The 20186-nt window shown below is 44.2% G+C and overlaps 1 protein-coding gene across 1 annotated transcript; it reads right to left on the bottom strand.

Moving 5' to 3' along the window:
* Positions 1-3509: 3509 nt before the first annotated feature.
* On the bottom strand, positions 3510-4637 carry LOC122556869 (actin, clone 302-like). Its single transcript, XM_043704125.1, has one exon. It carries the CDS (start codon positions 4635-4637, stop codon positions 3510-3512), a length of 1128 nt encoding a protein of 375 aa, XP_043560060.1.
* Between the last annotated feature and the right edge of the window lie 15549 nt (positions 4638-20186).

The raw sequence follows: 20186 nt of genomic DNA, 5'->3' as shown, positions 1-20186 counted from the left end.
CTAGTGCACCCTAACCTACACATCCCTGAACACTATGGGTAACTTAGCATGGTCCATCCACCCTTACGTGCACATCTTTGTATTTTGGGAAGAAACCAGAGCACCCGGAGAAAACACGCACAGACATGGGGAGAATGTGTAAGCTCCACACAGAAAGTCGCCCGAGGCTGGGTCCCTGGCACTGTGAGGCAGCAGTGCTAACCACTGAGGCACCGTGCCACCCTACATCAATAAGATTCCAGAAAGACTCTCCGCTGTGTGTGGTTGTGTTCAAGCAACTCTGTAAATGATCCCCCCTGAGGGTAGACCCGATCTCTGTAAACAGAGTCAAAAGGTGTGGTGCTGGAAAAGCACAGCAGGTCAGGCAGCATCTGAGGAGCAGGAGAGTCAACGTTTCAGACAGTCCTCCCTTTCTCCTTCTGAACAGCAGGGTCCCATCCCCTTTTGAAATCTGCTTTTGTAAATGTTTCCTGTGAAGGAATGTGTTCCAAATTATAACTCAATGTCTCATCTTTTCAATCGGTTTCTTTTACCATTTATCTTAAACCTGTGACCAATTCTCTTGCCAATTAAACGTTTTTCCTTGTCTATTCTATTAAAACCCCTCATAGTTTTGAACACCTCTACTGTTTGCAATTAATGGATCGAAAGTGTTATCCTGTAATAAAGTAACAATGAGTTTCGATGGTGGTATGGTAGACTCACACTGCGTCATTTACACAGCACAGCACATTGCATGACTCTATACTTTCTAACACACACATTCAAAGGGTGTGGGGGGAGGAAGCAGATGAAATGCCCCTACATCAAACTCCCTGCAACATTTCCAGAGCTCCTGAGACATGGCACTATGGGACCTGCCACAGGCTTGTGCAATAATCAGGGATGAACATAGAACATAGAACATTCCAGCGCAGTACAGGCCCTTCAGCCCTCAATGTTGCACCGACCTGCGCAACCAATTTGCAGCCCATCTATCCTACACTATTCCATTCTCATCTATGTGTCTATCCAATGACCATTTAAATGTCCTTAATGTTGACGAGTTTACTACTATTGCAGGCAGGCCATTCTATGCCCCTACTACTCTCTGGGTAAAGATACCACCACTCACATTTATCCTATATCTATCACCCCTCAATTTAAAGCTATGTCCTCTTGTGCTAGCCACCACCATCTGAGGAAAAAGGTTCTCACTGTACACCCTATCTAACCCTCTGATTATCTTATATGTCTCAATTAAGTCACCTCTCAACCTTCTGCTCTCTAATAAAAACAGCCTCAAGTCCCTCAGCCTTTCCTCATAAGACCTTCCCTCCATACCAGGCAACATCCTAGTAAATCTCCTCTCCTCCAATGCTTCCACATCCTTCCTATAATGCGGTGATCAGAACTGTACGCAATACTCCAAGTGCAGCCGCAGCAGAGGTTTGTCCAGCTGCAGCATGACCTCATGGCTCCGAAACTCAGTCCCTCTACCAATAAAAGCTAACACACTGTTTGCCTCCTTAACAACCCTATCAACCTGGGTGGCAACTTTCAGGGATCTCTGTACCTGGACACCGAGATCTACATTATCAAGAATCTTACCATTAGCCCAGTACTCTGCATCCCTGTTACTCCTGCCAAAGTGATTCACCTCACACTTTCCCTTTGTCCTTTTCATCATGAAAAACTTCCAGGTTGCAGCTTGGAGGATCAGGCCAACAACACACAGTCAGGATTGTAAATCCAGACCATTTCTTTTTCAATTAATGCTTTCACTTGTGCCCAATTGCAAAAGACTGTCAGCTGAGCTATTCCCTGAAAGATCCGATCTGGCAGTTCCTCTGTGAGGTATTGCTGGAAATGTTATGAGGGAGACATGAAAGAAAATAGGATGAAAATTCCACTGTCAAATTGCCCTTCCTCCTTACTTATTCTGTTCCTTTTTAACATTTCTAAACTTGCAAAGCTCATTTAACTTAGATTAGAATCCCTACAGCGTAGAAGCAAGCTATTCAGCTCATCAAGTCCACACTGAGCCTCTAAAGGGCATCCCACCCAATCCCTGTAATGCTGTATTTCCCATGGCTCACCCACCTAGCCTGCGCATCCCTGGACACCATGGGGCAATTTCCCATGGCCAATCCACCCTAACCTGAACATCTTTGGATTGTGGGAGGAAACCGGAGCACGCGGAGGTAACCCACACAGACACAGGGAGAATGTGCAATCGCCACACAGACAGTCACCTGAGGCTGGGAATCAAGCCTATGTTCCTGGTGTGGCGAGGCAGCAGTGCTAACCATTGAGCCACCGTATTGCCATGCTCCAAAAGTGTCTAATCAATCTATAGACAGAAGCATTGCCCCTATTTTTACCCTGAATGTTCCAACTCATTGAGGTTCAATACTCAATGTGTGAGGTCTGTTTGCAAACTCTTTAGCCAAGGAGGGTATTAAGGTTAAACTCCAACCATTACTCAGCTGAAATGCTTTATGTCCACATGCATTTTGCAGTAAGGTCATCAGAAGCGGAAAAAATGTGTGGCTTAGCCCCTCTGTTGCTGAAGAGAATATGTAATGGCCTGGCTGAGGTCAGCCAGCACCACAGAGCCTGAAGCAAACTCAAAATATTTCACTTTCTGTAATTAGTGGGAATTTTAGGCCTTGCAGAACCTGGAACAGGATTAATTTTATGCAATGGTGCCTTTCTTGTCATGGTCTGAGGACAGTAATAGCATCCTGAGGAAGGGTCACTGGACCCGAATCACTAAGAACAAAGCTCAAAGAAATTTACAGCACAGGATCAGGCCCTTCGGCCCTTCAAGCCTGCACTGATCTAGATCCTCTATCTAAACCTGTCACCTCTTTTCCAAGGATCTGTATCCCTCTGCTCCTTGTCCATTCATGTAGCTGTTTAGATACATCTTAAAAGACACTATTGTACCCACCTCTACAACCTCCGCTGGCAACGCGTTCCAGGCACCCACCAACTTCTGCGTGAAGAACTTTCCACGCATATCTCCCTTAAATTTTTTCCCTCTGATTTCTCTCCACAGATGCTGCCAGACCCGCTGAGCTTTTTCAGCAATTTCTGTTTTTGTTTGTGACAATAATAGTGGAGTTGCGTCAGATTACATTGAGACATGCTATAACATAAGAGGGTAGTCTCCCGCAAAGGGGGAAGAAAGGATTACATGCAAAATTGTAGACTCTGGAAGCACTGTAATTATTAATGACCTGACAATGAAGAAAGTACAGGCTTATTTTAAAAGTCAGTGACTCTATTACAGATAGTTCTTAGGCTCAGTTTTCTTTGGTGCACTATGCAGGACTGTTCCCATTTGTACAATGAAAGCGTGTCAAGAAATATAATCAAAAACCAGAATTACCCGCAAGAAATATTAATTCCAAATCTTTTGTGATTTGACCAGCACTCAAGACATCGTGATTTATGAACTAGTATTTGATCGCGTACATTTTAAAAATTTGATTTCAACAGTCACACTTCAGGACAAACAGCTTTTAAAGACACCTCTTGTTTACCACAGATGGCCCAAAGTCATTATAATCACTGAGAGTGATCCACATATGTTTAAAGGATGCCAAACTTGTTAAAATTGAAGCGCCCACCCAAACAGAATAGTTCCTTTCCGGTGGGGCGATGATCTTCACTTGGACCCCACTCGGCGTGTGCAGCTTGATTTCTTTGAGTAAACGATCCTCCATGCCTGAGAAGAGAGTTGAACCACCAGATAGCAGCATGTTACTGTGGAATTCTTTGTGCAACCGTTGTTCACATCTTGCGATGCTGCTTAATATCAGCTTGTGGATTCCACCTTCCTTCACTCCAACACTGTCTGGGGCAAAAAGCAATTCCGGTGCACCAAACAGCTCATTTTTGACCACAATCTGAGTCCCGTCTGGCATCTGATACTCATGTTGGAGTTCATCGGCCGGCTTCTTGCTCTCTTGCTTGGGGTCGAGAGAGATGTAGCAGAGTTTTTCCTTGATTTCCTGGACGAGTTCTGTCTCCATTTTCTCAGTGGAAGAATGCCTGTTCTCCAACATGAGCCTCCAAAGGTTTTCGGTGATGTCGCTCCCGGCAAGGTTCAGCCTTTGTACAGCGTCCGGAAGGTAGTAGCCTTCGTAGATGGGCACAGCATCCGTTATTCCATAGCCACTATCTAGCACTATACCTCGGGTACGGCCAGATGCGTAAAGGGCCAATGTGGCTGGAATGGCAACGAACATCGCTGGCACTGAGAAGCCTTCGAACATTATCTCGGCCATCTTTTCTCTGTTAGAGAAAGGAGTCAGAGGGGCAGCAGTCAACAAAATTGGCCTCTCTTTGGACTTCACACGCAGTTCGAAACCATATATATATCTCCAGATCATCTCCATCTCCTCCCAAGAGGTCACTATGCCACGCTCAATTGGATACTTCAAAGCCAAGACATCTCTTCTGCTTTGTGCTGCCTTACCAACGTAATAGTCTTTGAGATTGGCATTGCGTGATCCCTTTGTCAACTTAGAACAGCCCACAACCGATGGTATAACTGATGTGGGGATGCTGTCACCCACTATCCCAGACTTGCAGAGTCCAGATCCATTGTCAATGATCACCGCAGGATTCAACATCATTTTGATCATGTTGGCCGACGATATGTAAACACGTTGAGAGAAGGTGCTTGTTGGTCTTGAGTTTCTATACACTCTGGGGTGGGGGGGTGTGGTTATCAATTAATATTTGCTTCCTCTGCACAGGCAACTACAGTCAGTGCCGTCCCTGCTGTGCAGAGGCTGGCAAGGTTAAACAGCTCAAATTATTACACCAATGATGATGCCACAATGGGAAGCCAGGTGATCAGGGAAATGAGCCACTTATCTGGCACCCAGCCCATTCATGAGCTGTGCTACAGCAGCAAGATTTTGGATAGACCGACATAACAAACAGATAGCACACCAAAAGGATGGTACAACTGGCAGAACTTCAATTTATGAGTACAGCACTATTGATTTTACCTCAAAACATCAATAATATTTAAGGTGTGGAGTTGCCAGTGTTGGACTGGGGTGGACAAGGTCAGAAGTCACATGACACCAGGTCATAGTCCTACAGCTTTATTTGAAATCACAAGCTTTCGTCGGTGAAGTGCTTATTCACTAGAGTTACTGGAAAGTTCACCTGATGAAGGAGCTGCGCTCTGAAAGCTTGTGATTTCAAATAAACCTGGTGTCATCTGACATCTGACCTAGTAATATCTAAAGTCAGTAACAAGAGGTTGCAATATTCATATTTTTCAACATGTAAAATGTGATGAAAGCCAATGTTGCATGATATGATTCTGAAATACTTCAAATTAAAAACAGACAAAATAAACAATTCACTTTATTGATTACTTCTGAACATAATAATCAATTGCTGACTGATGCAATGCTACCTATTTATTCCGAATTTGTCACAATTGCCAGTTCATACTATGGTAAAAACAATGACTGCAGATGCTGGAAACAGATTCTGGATTAGTGGTGCTGGAAAAGCACAGCAGTTCAGGCCCAGTGGTGCCTGCTTGCTTTGTCAAAAGTTCACTGTCGCATCCTCCCGTGGTACCATGGCTTAGATGGTTAAGGTGCCTGCCTAGTCAATAGGAGATTCCTGGGTTCAAATCCTAGTAGTACCTGCTTGTGTTGCCAAAAGTGCCCGTTCACACTATGCTGAGACCATCACTGACTGATTAAACTGCGATTGATTCATGTTTCCACTTTGGTTAGATAGGATTGATGACAGTACCATGTTGTTTTGTATATAATTATGGGACTTGGGTGTCGCTGACAGCCCATGTTCAATCTGGCAATGAGACAGATTTACTTGATGGCCTAACAGGGCATTAAGATTTATCCAACAGTGAGATGAATATGATCAGGTTCAACATAATGATAAAGGGAGAACTTGAAACAGTTACTAAGATCATAATTCCGGTCAGACAACTTTCCGTGGAATAAGACCACTCATGGAAAACTGAACAAACCTCTCTTTTTTTCATTTATTCATTCACAGGATGAGGGTGTCACGGCTAGGCAGTATTTATTACCCATCCCTAATTACCGCAGAGGGCAGTTAAGAGTCAACCACATTGCTGTGGGTCTGGAGTCACATGTAGGCCCAGACCAGGTAAGGTTGGCAGTTTCCTTCCAAAAAGGGCATTAGTGAACAAGATGTTTTCTTCTGACAATCAAATTCATCATTAGATCTTTAATTCCAGACATCTTTATTGAATTCAAATTCCACCATCTGCTGTGATGGGATTTGAACCCAGCATCCCTAGAACTTTATCTGGGTCTCTGGATTAACAGGCTAAGCAATAATACCACTAGGCCATCACCTCCTGTCATTATAAATTGACAGGGCAGTGAGAGATGTACAAAATCAATTTAACTTGTGCAGAAACAGAGCCTTAGCATCCCTGACGTATGGAAACAGACCATTCGGCCCAACAAGTCCATACTGACCCTCTGAAGAGCATCTTACTCAGATTCACCCTCTCCCTGCCTGGTTAAACCATCCAGCCTGCATGTGTCTCGACACTATGGGGTGATTGAGCATGGCCAATCCACCAAACCTGCACAGCTTTGGACTGTGGGTGGAAACTGGAGCACCTGGAGGAAACACACGCAGACACAAGGAGAATGTGCTAACTCCACACACAGGAGAAAGTGAGGACTGCAGATGCTGGAGATTGGAGCTGAAAATGTCTTGCTGGAAAAGCGCAGCAGGTCAGGCAGCATCCAAGGAGTAGGAGAATCGACGTTTCGGGCATGAGCCCTTCTTCAGGACTCCTGAAGAAGGGCTCATGCCCGAAACATTGATTCTCCTGCTCCTTGGATGCTGCTTGACCTGCTGCGCTTTTCCAGCAACACATTTTTAACTCCACACACAGCCAGTCACCTGAGACCGGATTCGAACCCAGGTACACTGAGCCTCCATGCCATCTAATTGATCTAAGTTAGAAGGTAAGAAAGAATAGTAAAACCAAACAAAACGGATACAAAGAAAAAGCACAGAAAGGAATTATTTTTGTGGGTGTTTATGTGTGAGGCATAAGAGACCAAGCTCATGGTCAAAGGAATGCAATAAAAGTTACATGGGAGAAAGTGAGGACTGCAGATGCTGGAGATCAGAGTCGAGAGTGTGCTGCTGGGAAAACACAGCAGGTCAGGCAGCATCCGAGGAGCAGGAAAATCGGTGTTGCGGGCATAAGGCCATCATCAGGATTCCTGATGAAGGTCTTATTCCCGAAATGTCGATTTTCCTGCTCCTCGGATGCTGCCCGACTTGCTGTGCTTTCCCAGCAGCACACTCTCAACAATAAAGGTTAAGTGCAGAGTTATCCACTTAGTAGGAGAAATGTTTCAAAAGGAAGATATGTTGAGAGTGGTGGAGAGTCTGGGAATTGTTTACCTTCAGAGGATGAATGAATCACTGAAAGGTAACACGTAGGTGCAGGAAGCAAGGAGGAAGAAGGTGGCCTGTTAGCTTCGTTTACAAGAGGAATGGGTCCAGCAGTAAAAGTCCAATTATATAGTGCATTGGTGAGGCCTGGAGTTCAGCCTACATTTAGTCTCCTTATAACTATGGAAAGATGTACATGTCGGAGAGGAAGTCCCGTTGAAGTGCTTCCTGGAATGAGATGATTCATTTGTGAGACGGGAAAGGCGGGGCCTGTAATCCTTGGAGTTTAGAAAAGTCAAAGGTGATCTGATAGAAATGTAGACATTTCTCACAACTGTTTCTTGTCTAAGAAATTCACAACTGAGAGTTACAGACTCAGAATAAAAGGTCTGCAGTTTATGAATAATTTGAGGAGAAATGTCTACACGCAGAGTGAGGTATTCTGAGGCCTAGGAAGCAGCACATGATTGTTCAGTCAGTGAGCATATTCAAGTCTGAAATCTTGGCTACGAAAGGAATTGAGAGACATATTAGATAGATGATCAGTCACTATCACCTCCCAATGGTGAAGGAATCTTGAGGTTTACTCCAGCTCAAATTTTTCATGCTGTGATGCTCTTAACTTCTTTACAGCTATAACTGTTGAAACAACTTGGTATCCCCAATTCATTACTCGGACTGTAAATGATCAGATGGAATTGTTAATGAGTAACAAATGACCTGAATGATATAGTGCATTAATAAAACAAAAATTAAACTCTTCAGCCAGCCAAGCCTTATTCCTGATGAGGGGCTCTCACCCAAAACGTCGATTCTCCTGTTCCTCGGATACTGCCTGACCTGCTGTGCTTTTCCAGCACCACACTCCCGACTCTGATCTCCAGCATCTGCAGTCTCATCTTCTCCTATATCTCCAAGACAGACCAGTGAACCCAAAGGCAACGTTTATTTGTTACTGCACCACACCAGATCCCTGGCCAGGGAGTGCAAGTTTGTTCATTCAGTGTCAAATCAGTATAGTAAATGAAATGCAAAATAAAAGATTGAGTTAAGACAGGCATAAGAGACAGAGATACAAAACTTAAAACAAAAAGTTTCCTTTTAATTTCCAACTGTCATTAGATTCTGAAGGAATGCATTCTCACATTTGTTAAAGGTGGATTTTCGAAGCTGGCAGTGCCGTTAGTAATTGAAACTGAGCAGACTGGAAAATGGGCTGAGAAGTAGGAGGGCTGCAAAGTGGTGGTACAAGGCATCTTCCAAATCATGGCACATTGCTAGCATTGGAAGGCTCAGCAATGTGGTAACGGCCAATTACCAACTGTGCCAATGAATGTTAAACTGGGGCAACGCGCTGTCCTGACCCATGTTCTACCAGGGTCATGAGAAACCAATACATTGTGTAGAAGCAGCCAGCTCCCTGGGTGAGGTCCTTCTTTATGGTCACTCCATAACTAATGAAGGGGCTCCCTGTCTATAATAAGCCATATTAGTGATCATAAAGCTAGCAATGGACGTACTCTCAACACCTCACCCGTGGATCTGCAGAACTGCCCACTTGTTCCCCACACAGTATTCAAAACAATGTGCCCTAACTTAAAGGGCACCAGGGCTCGGAGGAACAATCTAGTTTCTCCAGCAGCCTGGGTCATTGATGGTGCCACCCCACCTGCAGTGTTGTCAAGTATCTGACTGGTTCAGCAGTTTGATGGGATGCATCAAACTGGTGCATGCTCCACAGCAGTGTCTCTACTGGAGTCCACTTGCCATTCAAGCAGCACGCTCCTCTCTCACAGCCTAAAATGTAAATATTTAAAACAACAATCTGGGATCCCTTAAAGATGGAATAGACTGGGACTATTTTCCCTGGAGCTTCACAGGTTGAGGGGTGACCATATAGAGGTTTATAAAATCATGAGGGGCACGGATAGGGTAAATTGACAAGGTCTTTCCACCCGGGGGGGTGAGGGAGTCTGGAAATAGTGAGCATGGGTCTAAGGTGGGAGGGGAAAGATTTAAAAGGGATCTAAGGGGTTTTCACACAGAGGGTGGTAAGTGTATGGAATGAGCTGCCAGGGAAAGTGTTGGCGGCTGGTATAATTCCAACATTTAAAAGGCATCTGGACTGGTATATGAATAGAAAGGTTTTAGAGGATCATGGATTTTGACTGGCACTGTTATGTGTCTATGATTTGGAACAGTTTACCAGTAGATGCAGTATAATTGCTTGTCATTAATAGTAATTCTTGTTAAGTTCAAAAACCCAGTCCATACTCTCTATCAACCTGTATCAGTAAGTTGTAGAATTTTTACTTATTTTTAAAAACTTTCCCTTTTAAACCAACCACAGGAATATTGGAGTTTGATTTCCAGTGAGCTACCCCAGTGAGTTGTGACAACTCCACATCTTTCTTCTCACATTTTTGTCTGCCCTGGCAAAACGCAAACATTTCCTTTGATTATGATTAGAATTTTCCTCAGCAAAGCCTTCTTTGGTTTCTGAGGTCTCTGTTTCAAAATTGCATAATTTTAAGCTTAATTTTGTTTTCTCTGTCCCTCACTCCCTCAAGTCTCTAGTTGCTGCCTTCTCATTCCCATCCTGTTGATTTCCAGTCCTCTCTCCTCATCTTTCTTATCACACACACACTCACACACATGCTCACACATACACACACACAAACAGACACGCACACACACACATTTTCATGGGGGAAAACTGGGAAAGCAGATCCGTAGTCCTTGGTTCACAAGATCTGCTGAGTTGGTTCTTGCTGATGAGAATGTTTCTTCTTAACATTCCCATTCTGAATGTTTCCACTGGGGTGCAAGAGGCACAGACTGGCTGGTCACTTATACAAGGTCTCTGCCTTATCAGTTAAAAGGCACAGTTTGTAGCAACTGCTGAGGACCATTCAATGTAGCAGCAGAAGCCCATCCAGACTATTCCACCATTCAGTGGGATCATGGCTGAGCTAACACCTTCCTGCCTTTTCCCTCTACTCTCGAATCCCTTCCCGATTGAAAATCTAGCTAACTCAGCCTTGAATTTAATTAATGACCCAGCCTCACTAGCCCTCTACATTAAAGAATTCCCTGGATTCACTCTCCTTTGAGAGATAACATTTCTCCTTATCTCTGATAAAAGTGTAACACCCATTAATCTGAGATTATTCCCTCTAGTTCTACACTCTCCCACAAGGGAAAACAACCTATCCATATCTACTCTGTTGTGTCCCCCAAGGATCTTCTGTTTCAATAAGGATGTCTCTCATGAGAGACAGCTCCTGACTGGTAGAGCTCTGACCAGCCTGCTCTGAGATGTTGAGGTACCTGACAGTGGACATGTGGTTATTGCTAGGTATAAGACCTCATCATTAATGACTGGTCACTAGTCCAGACAATGTTCAACTTTCTGCTGCCAGCAAAGCTCCATACACAATTTTGATTTAGATCATCAAAGCCATGTGTGGTCTGGACAGACAGACAGAAAAAAAAACATTCCCATTGATTGAAGACTCAAGAACCAGAGAATACTGATATAAAAGGCTCATGGCTAGTTTTATATGCAGCGGATTTTTATAATCTGGAACTTGTTGCCTGAGAGTGTGGCACAGGAAATAGAAGAGTTCAGAAAAGATCTACCAGGAAGTTACTGGGATTGGAGGGTTTGAGTTATAGGGAAAGGCTGGGGCTGTTTTCCCTGGAGCGTCAGAGGCTGCAGGGTGACCTTATGGAGATTTATAAAATCATGAGGGGCATGGGTAGGTCAATGGTGTTTTTTTTTTTCTTAGGGTGGGGGATTTCAAGACTAGAAGGCATATTTTTAAGGTGAGAGGAGAAAGATTTATAAAAGACATGAGGGGCAATTTTTTTACACAGATGGTAATCACGTGTGAAATGAACTTCCAGAGGCAGTGATGGATGTGGGTACTGTTACAGCGTTTATGAGGCATTTGGATAAGTACATGAATAAGAAATGTTTGGAGGGATATTGGCCAGGACCAGGCAGGTGGGACTAATTTAGTTTGGGATTATGGTCAGCATGGACTGGTTGGATCTGTTTCCGTGCTGGATGAGTCTATGACAATGACTTTATGACTTTATGACTTACTCATGCATGCCCAGGGGTGCATCAAGAATTCGTCTATGAGTATTTCAGGGGAAAAAAATTATTGCTGAAGGCGTGATTCATCTTAAAACAATATTGCTCACTGATTTTATTCCTCTCTGCTGCTGATTTTTAAATCAAGGTAAAAGCTGTATCCGCATTCTATATTTAACTTGAATTGTGATAAGGACACAATGTACTGAGTGGCTCCCTTCTCTTCCCTAATGATTCTACCAAACAGTTTGCCAGGTCTGGCAGTGCCACTGGGAGCTGTGGCCACTCCTCGTACTGCAGCAGGGTTGAAGAGTGACGTGGAGCACTGCTGTGTCCAGCCTAGCTGCTGAACCTCACTGGGGTCAAGTAAGTAAATCCCACTGAGTGTGTGGGAGGGATCTGGGCTAGAATGGTATCAAAGTAAAACACAGCTGAGATGGTAGGGGAGGGATACCTGATAGGAGACTCTCTACAGGGAGCCCTTTAAGGAGGGAGCTTCCTACCTGTTACTAGCCCACGCACGGAAGCTGATCATTCTGACTGCTTGGGACATGGATGTCTCCCATCACCAGTGAAAACCCACCAATCCTCAAACAGCCCATGGGCATGCAGGATGCTTGAGCCAACGCCAGTGCTGCTAAAGTGAATCTATAGGCACTGTGCCCACTGGTTTTAAAGGACCTGCCCTCTCATTCAAACATAAAATCTAGCCCATGTCTTTAGATAAAAGTAGTTTTCTGGAAAGATGGATGACCATTCCCTTTGTACTTGGATGTAAAAACTGTTAATGTTTAGAAGAAATAAATAAATAGGAAATTGCAGCAAATGAATCCCATCAGCAATGCAAAGGAACACAGATCCACCTGATTTATTTTCCATAATTCTTTCTTGTCATGTTTCTACATCCTCCCACTATAATATAGACATCTACAAATTATTTCATATTCCATCATTTCTTGCTCTCCTCTCATCTTTGAGCGTTCCCATCCGTTGTTTAACTTATTTATGAGGGTCTAATTATTTACTTTGTGTTGTCTACTCATTTTCTTCATGTATCTCTCTAATTTTAAATGTTCATCCTCCCCATGATGCTTTTTGAGTCCTTGATTGCATTGTTAGCTGCGGTTTTATCAAGACTCATTGTCAACATTTCAGCTTGGTCTTCATTTATTTTTGCACTGTGTTCCTATACACCTGAGAGCAACGTATTTCCATTGGCTGTCTTGCTTTTACAGGCGCCACACATGTGCAGTCTCCTATTAAGGTGGAACATAACTGAACTGGTATTCAGCATTTCTTTGAGAGGAATTTTAGATGCTTTATTTGACTTGAATATCACTCACTAAAGCTAGACGTCTTCTGGGTTACAGGTGTTGGGAAGCATGTAGTCTACTTCAAGTTGCATTGAATTGGGAGGGAAGCTGACTCAGAGTGTACTCAATGGGTGGAAATGTCCCACGTCATGGGCAAACTCAGTCAGCAAAAGGTGGGGTGACCAGAAAGACGAGATTCTCAAAATCGAGAATAAATTGTCTGATTTTCCACCAAGGCTTTAAAGGTAAGACAGGAATCTTGCTAAAGAGCAGTAAGGGACATTTTGCATGTATTACTGTCTCATTATTACCAGATCTTGCTTTTTTTATATATGTAAAGGTAAAGTCACCAGTTTAGCCTTAGTTTCTCACTCGAGAGAGATGGTTGGTGATGGTTTAACCAGAGGGTCACCACGTCCAACTTCATCACTGAAATGGAATGGCATGGCAGGTCAGTGGCATCTGTAGGGTTACAGGGATAGAGTGGAGGTGGAGGTTCTGGATGGGATGCTGTTCAAGAGGGTTGATGTGGACTTGATGGACCAAATGGCCTGCTTCCACTTTGTAGGGATTCTCTGATTCATAGCGCATCTCCAACTCACATCATAGAAACACAGGTGGCTACAAGAGCAGGTCAGAGGCTGGGAATACTGAGGCGAGTAACTCACCTCCTAAACCTGCCCAAGAGGGTGATGGAGGGGCAAAAAATACTGATCTAGCCAGCAATGCCAACATCCCGAACGAATAAAAAAAGGTGCCTGCTCCCTTCACAATTATTACCCCTTCTGCATCTCAGCACGCTGCCCCTCATTGCCTGAATTTACTACAGCACTGCTGCCTCACAGCGCCAGAGACCCAGGTTCAATTCCCGACTCAGGCGACTGACTGTGTGGAGTTTGCACATTCTCCCCGTGCCTGCGTGGGTTTCCTCCGGGTGCTCCGGTTTCCTCCCACAGTCACAAAGATGTGCAGGTCAGGTGAATTGGCCATGTTAAATTGCCCGTACTGTTAGGTAAGGGGTAAATGTAGGGGTATGGGTGGGTTGCGCTTTGGCGGGTCGGTGTGGACTTGTTGGGCCGAAGGGCCTGTTTCCACACTGTAAGTAATCTAAATCTAAATCTAAGCACTGGCCCTTGTTAAGTCCCCTCTTGACTTTTAACAAATAGTGACCTTTCTTCAGAACTGAAAGATTTGGACCCAAAATGTGAACTCTGCTTTCTGTCCACAGATGCTATCAGACCTGCTGAGTTTCCCCAGCAACTTCTGTTCTTGTATCTTTTATTCTAGGGTTGTTGTGTAATGCTGGACTTGGATTGACTGATAGAGTCAATGAGCTTTACAGCACGGAAACAGACCCTTCGATCTAACTCGTCCATGTCGACTCGATATCCTAACTTAACCGAGTCTTAGTAGCCAGCACTTGGCCTATATCCCTCTAAATCCTTCTTATTCATGTACCCTTCTAGATGCCTCTTAAATGTTGTCATTGTACCAGCCTCCACCACTTCCTCTGACAGCTCATTCCATACACACACCACATTCTGTGTGAAAAAGTTGCCCCTTTAGATTTGATTTGAATCCCTGCAGTGTGGAAACAGGGCCCAACAAGTCCACACCGACCCTCGGAAGAGCAACCCACCCAGACCCATTCCCCTACACCTAACATTACGGGAAATTTAACATGACCAATTCACTTAACCTGCACATCTTTGGATTGTGGGAGGAAACCAGAGCACCCAGAGAAAACCCACGCAGACACGGGGAGAATGTGCAAACTCCACACAAACAGTTGCCTTAGGCCCCTTTTAAATCTTTCCCCTCTCACCCTAAACCTATGCCCTCGAGTTCTGCTCTCCCCCACCCCAGGGAAAAAGCCTTGCCTATTCACCCTATCTATGCTCCTCATGATTTTATAAACCTCTATAGGGTCACCCCTCAGCCTCTGACACTCCAGGGAAAATAGCCCCAGCCTATTCAGCCTCTCCCTGTAGCTCAAACCCTGGCAACATCCTTGTAAATCTTTTCTGAATCCTTTTGAGTTTCACAATATCCTCTGACTGATGTTCTTTGTTAGGCTCTCTATCTCATTGGGAACTACCACTGCATGCTATTAGCCAACCTGATACACAGACAATCAATAAAGAAGATTACAAATCATGCACCATGTGACGGTTACTGAATAATCTTTAATATTCAGCTTGAGATTTGAATCAGTAAATGTTACACATCTTATTAAAAGAACACCGATCAGGATCGTTCTTGAAACAATTAACTTTGGTTTATTGTGTGTTTATTATTCAATGTCAGCTTGACTGGTATCAGGGTTGGATGTCCTTGACACAGTGTCTCATCCATGTGCAAAGTTTTCTGGTGGTCCGTGATTGTTGCCGGTTGACCAATTTTAACAGACTGAGATCTTCACCTCACAGCAGCCTGATGCCCAATCCTCACTAAGCATCCTGATGTTTAGTTGCCTTGACAACGCCACTGAGTGATGATTGAGTCTTTAATGAGCTGAGATTGCTCATATTGCCCATTGCTTCATGGTTTTCCGGAAGAGGGCCATCACTGCCTGACATTTGTTTCTCTATTCGACCACGATTATTCTTGGGAGGTGTCTCCTGGTGAGTCGGACTGGATTTCTTCACCAATGGTCGTATTGATGCGTGACGACTGCCCTTGACCAGCATTTCATGTTCTACTGGCTTGTTTGCAGATGAGGTCCCTGAACGACTTGGAAGTCTAAAAGATCTTGTGTCATGGTCCATCGAATTGGGAGTGAGACTGATTGGTGAATGACGTGTTGAACTACTAAGGCTTCTGTCGACTGAGTCATGGTCAGTGCTACTGGTTGGTGTTCGTTTCAGTGCCCGGCTGCGATTACCCCGGAGCAATATCTCATGTTCCATTGAACTAGTATGGCTGCTGTCTTGTGATAGGCTAGAACTTGGGTTGCTCCTGGCCTGTTGTTCATCTTCTAGTGAGCTGGGATTGACAATAGCTGGGAAATGATGAGTTGGGTTACTGGTCCTGCTTTGTGATATACTGGCATAGAAATTTGCGTGAGTTTCATCTTGGCCTGAACTAACATTCATTGATCTGTAACGTTCTGATGGAGTGGATTTATCTTTAACTGACTTAGGCTTATCCAACATTTTGTTTGTTTTTGGTGGTATTATTACATAGGATTCATAATCAGTTTTTGATGAATCTACTGTCACATCAGGATGGTTGCTGATTGATGCATCGCTGCCCTGAGGCTGAGTTTTTGTTGCACTGGAAACATCACTGGTTGACACTTGATTTTGATCCAAATTTTTCAAGCGTGAATTTATAGAGTGAAGATCTGTGGTCCTCTTGCCCTGTTCTGTTATAAACCTATCATTGGCCGATGATTCAGCTTTTGAGCTGAAATTCTTTGTAACGTCTTGGCTATTTGGATCAACATTAACAAAAATATAAGGTTTCGTTGGGAAGGGTTTGGTGCCAAGTGAAGGTTTCTTTTGTGACAATTGGCGTTCTAATGCACCAGGCATTTTTAAAGCTATTTGCATGTATCTCGAAGTGGTACTATTATTGATTACTTGAATTCCTTTTGCTTTTGTGTTGTTCAAAGGAGACATTTGACCGTCTGTTAGAGCACCACTTGTGCTGATGGTTGCATAAGTTCCTATTTCGCTGTCAGAGGTGTTGCCAGAAACATCTCCTGCCAAAGTAGTTGTGTTACTTGTCGTCAAGCTAGAAGTATCACTCGGGCTACTTATTACAATTGCGGTGTTTTGCAATGGTGATGTTCTTTCTTTCGCAAAATTAAAAGTACTGGTTGTTGATTGAAATTCTGCTGGATTGGAATTCTCATTGGAAATGTTTTGATCTTCAGCTCGGATTGAAGAATCTTTGATTAATTTTTGGCCCCCTCTCGCAAGTTTAGTATCAGCAGTGGTTGACGTTTGATGCCCTGCTTGACTGGTATTAATGTTATCGGGTTTCTTGGTTTTCTTCCTATGTGATAAATCATTTGCCATGACAATGGGTTTGATGTTCGATTTCCTCATTACGCAACAACCGTCACTAAAAGATGTCAGGCATTCCTCCAGAAAGAATTGATACACAATACACCCCCTCACAAACTGTGACTGACTTCAACTAGCTGCTGGACTGGGTGCCTCACCATCTGACATAGACCACCGATGGAAACTTAACCCTAGTTAGAATTGGACTGGCATTGATTGATACTAGATGCCTTGTTAAAGCTGGGATCATCATTAGTGGGACACTTCTGCTTGAAGAGATGTGGAATTATCACTGATGGATACTGATTCTTTTGGCTGTTCGTTTAATTGAAGATTGTTAGCAGATCACCTCTCGGATTTGGAACGTCAGTCTCTGTCATTGGGCATTCAATTTCAATGAGACCAAAACGGACAGACTCGTTGTTATTCAGCCGCTTAATATCCTGTGTAGCTGCTTTTATTGATGACAAACGAGTGGGCATTTGTTAGCCTCACAATCAGTAACAGATGGTAGATCTCTTAGAATCACAGAACTCCTACAGTGTCGAAACAGGCCTTTAGGCCCAACAAGTGCAGACTGACTGATTTAGCATGGCCAATTCACCCTAACCTGCACAGCTTTGGGCTGAGAGGGGAATTGGAGATGTGCTGTGAATCAGAGAGTCCCTAAAGACTGGGAGCAGGCCATTTGGCCCATCAAGTCCACATCAACCCTCTGAAGAGCATCCCACCCAGACCCTCTACCACTACATTTTCCATGGCTAATCCATCTAACCTGCACATCTTTGGACTGTGGGAGAAAACTAGCCCAGACACAGGGAGAACATGCAAACCCCACGCAGACAGTCACCCGAGGCTGGAATCGAACCCAGGTCCCTGGTTCTGTGAGGTAGCAGTGCTAACCATTGAGCCACTGTGCCACCCTCTTGATGCAGCTAAATTCCAATAAATGGTAATTGATGTCTTATTGCACTAGAAATATCATTGACCAAAATGAGATTTGTTGTGATATCAGGCTTGCCAGTGTAGGCTACTTTCTGAAAATAACAATACTACCAATAATAAAGATCTTCCATTAAACTGAAATAATCTCTGATTAATCCTTAACCCCCCTGGTAAAAGGTGATTAATAATGATTATTGTGTAAGATAATCAGCTTGCTCTTTGTTTTTAAACCTATTGCTAAGGCTGGAATTGTCACTAATATTTTGAGTGATGTTAGTGACAATTAAGGGTGACATGTGGTTCACTGGTTCTCCACAGCACCAGGGACCCAGGTTCGATCCCAGGCTCAGGTGACTGTCTGTCTGGAGTTTGCACATCCTCCCTATGTCTGTGTGGGTTTCCTCCCACAGCCCAAAGATAGAGGTTTACAAAATGATGAGGGCCATCAATAGGGTAAATAGGCAAAGTCTTTTCCCTGAGGTCGGGGAGTCCAGAACTAGAGGCTATAGGTTTAGGGTGAGAGGAGAAAGATTTAAAAGGGATCTAAGGGCCAACGTTTTCACACAGAGGGAAATGAGCTGCCAGAGGAAGTGGTGGAGGCTGGTACAATTGCAACATTTAAGAGGCATTTGGATGGGTATATGAATAGGAAAGGTTTGAAGGGATATGGGCCGGGTGCTGCCAGGTGGGACTAGATTGGGTTGGGATATCTGGTTGGCATGGATGGGTTGGACCGAAGGGCCTGTTTCCATGCTGTACATCTCTGTGACTCTATGACTCTTATATGTAGGTTAGGGAGGATTGGCCATGGTTAAAGGGAAACTGGGGTGGATGGTTCTGAGTGGGATGCAGTTTGGTGGGTTAGTGCAGATGTTGTGGGCTGAATGGCCTCTATTTGCACTGTAGGGATTTTATGATTCTTAAAAGATGTCATTAGTGTGATAGGTATGTAATGTTCTGACTGACAGGGTGGTAGACTGCATTATAAGTTGATCTTGACACTGACTTCACTAACTACTTCACTGCCTCTACATGTCCCCCAGTCTCTCTACCTTCCTTATAAATCTATCTTCTTGGGAAGGTTTTGGGATTGCCTACTCACCCACCCTTCCATTGCTTGCACTCTGTCAACCCCCATTCGGAAGTCCCCTTGAGCAGGAAATCCTCTTTGCAGTTAAAGCAGGCCCTAGATAAATGCAAGCTTATGTTTTGAATTTAAAACCCAGGTTATCGTTATTTGCAAAGTTCCTGGTTCCTTGATGCGAAAGATTAGAACGCCTGTACAGGTTCCCCCCGACTCTTTGAAAGTGAAGCGTTCCCATGAAACATTTCATAAACTGAAACGATGTAAAGCAAAGAAGCATTAACCTTAAGTGGGAAAAACATTCGCCTTTTTTGTAAAAGCAAAAATCCTCTTCAGATTTCTTTCGGTTTGCGGATACGGGTCCTAATGTAGGTTGTTCGTAAAAGTGAAGTGGCATAAAGCAAACTTTTGAAAAGCAGGGGCTACCTGAATTTCTGAATTTCTTTGTTTGAGAATATTCTCAACGGAATCTTCCACCCTGTGACAGACTGAAGCAGGAAATTGCCAGAGGGGGATGAGGGGGTGGTTAGAGTACATACCCTGTGGCTGACTGATCTGCTGTCCCCTTCCCTGGAACAGCCAACATGGAGAGCTGGGAGTCTCCTGGAGCCTGGAGAAGTTGTCACCTCTCATAAGTCCATTTCCAGTTATGGGCGGCACGGTGGCTCAGTGGTTAGCACTGCTGCCTCACAGTGCCAGGGATCCATGTTCGATTCCAGCTTTGGGCGACTATCCGCGTGGAGCTTGCACGTTCTCTCGTTTCCACCAGATACTCTGGATTCCTCCCATAGCCCAAAGATGTGCAGGTTAGGTGGATTGGCCATGCTAAATTACTCCATAGTGTTAAGGGATGTAGAGGATTGTGGAATTAGTCAGGGATAAATATAGGGTAGTAGGGGAAGGAGTCTGGGTGGGAGTCTCTTCAGAGGGCTGGTGTGGACTTGATGGTCCGAAGGGCATGTTTCCATCCTGTAGGGGTTCTATGCTTCTATTTCCAGCAGGGAGTCCCCATACTATCAGTCAAACCCAGGCCTTCACTGACTGCGTCTGTTTCTGTAGGCGATATGGGAGATGGTTCCCATGTGGCTGCAGAGAGTTTGGAAGCAGGAGGGTCCCCTGTGGGAGACTGGTGACCAAACTAACAACCTCAGGGAGAAGGCTGGGAAGCTACACTCACCCAAACAAGGTCAATCCTGTGGGGTAAAGCCACCTTCCTTGGTCACATCCCATCACTCTCAGAGTCAGGAAAAACAATAATAGGCAGAGAAAACGCTCCGCAGATCCGATCCTAA

The sequence above is a fragment of the Chiloscyllium plagiosum genome, chromosome 14, assembly GCF_004010195.1.
Source record: "Chiloscyllium plagiosum isolate BGI_BamShark_2017 chromosome 14, ASM401019v2, whole genome shotgun sequence".
In the NCBI taxonomy this organism is placed as follows: domain Eukaryota; kingdom Metazoa; phylum Chordata; class Chondrichthyes; order Orectolobiformes; family Hemiscylliidae; genus Chiloscyllium; species Chiloscyllium plagiosum.
Note: the sequence above shows the minus strand (reverse complement) of the source record. Positions and strands in the feature narration are given on the sequence as shown.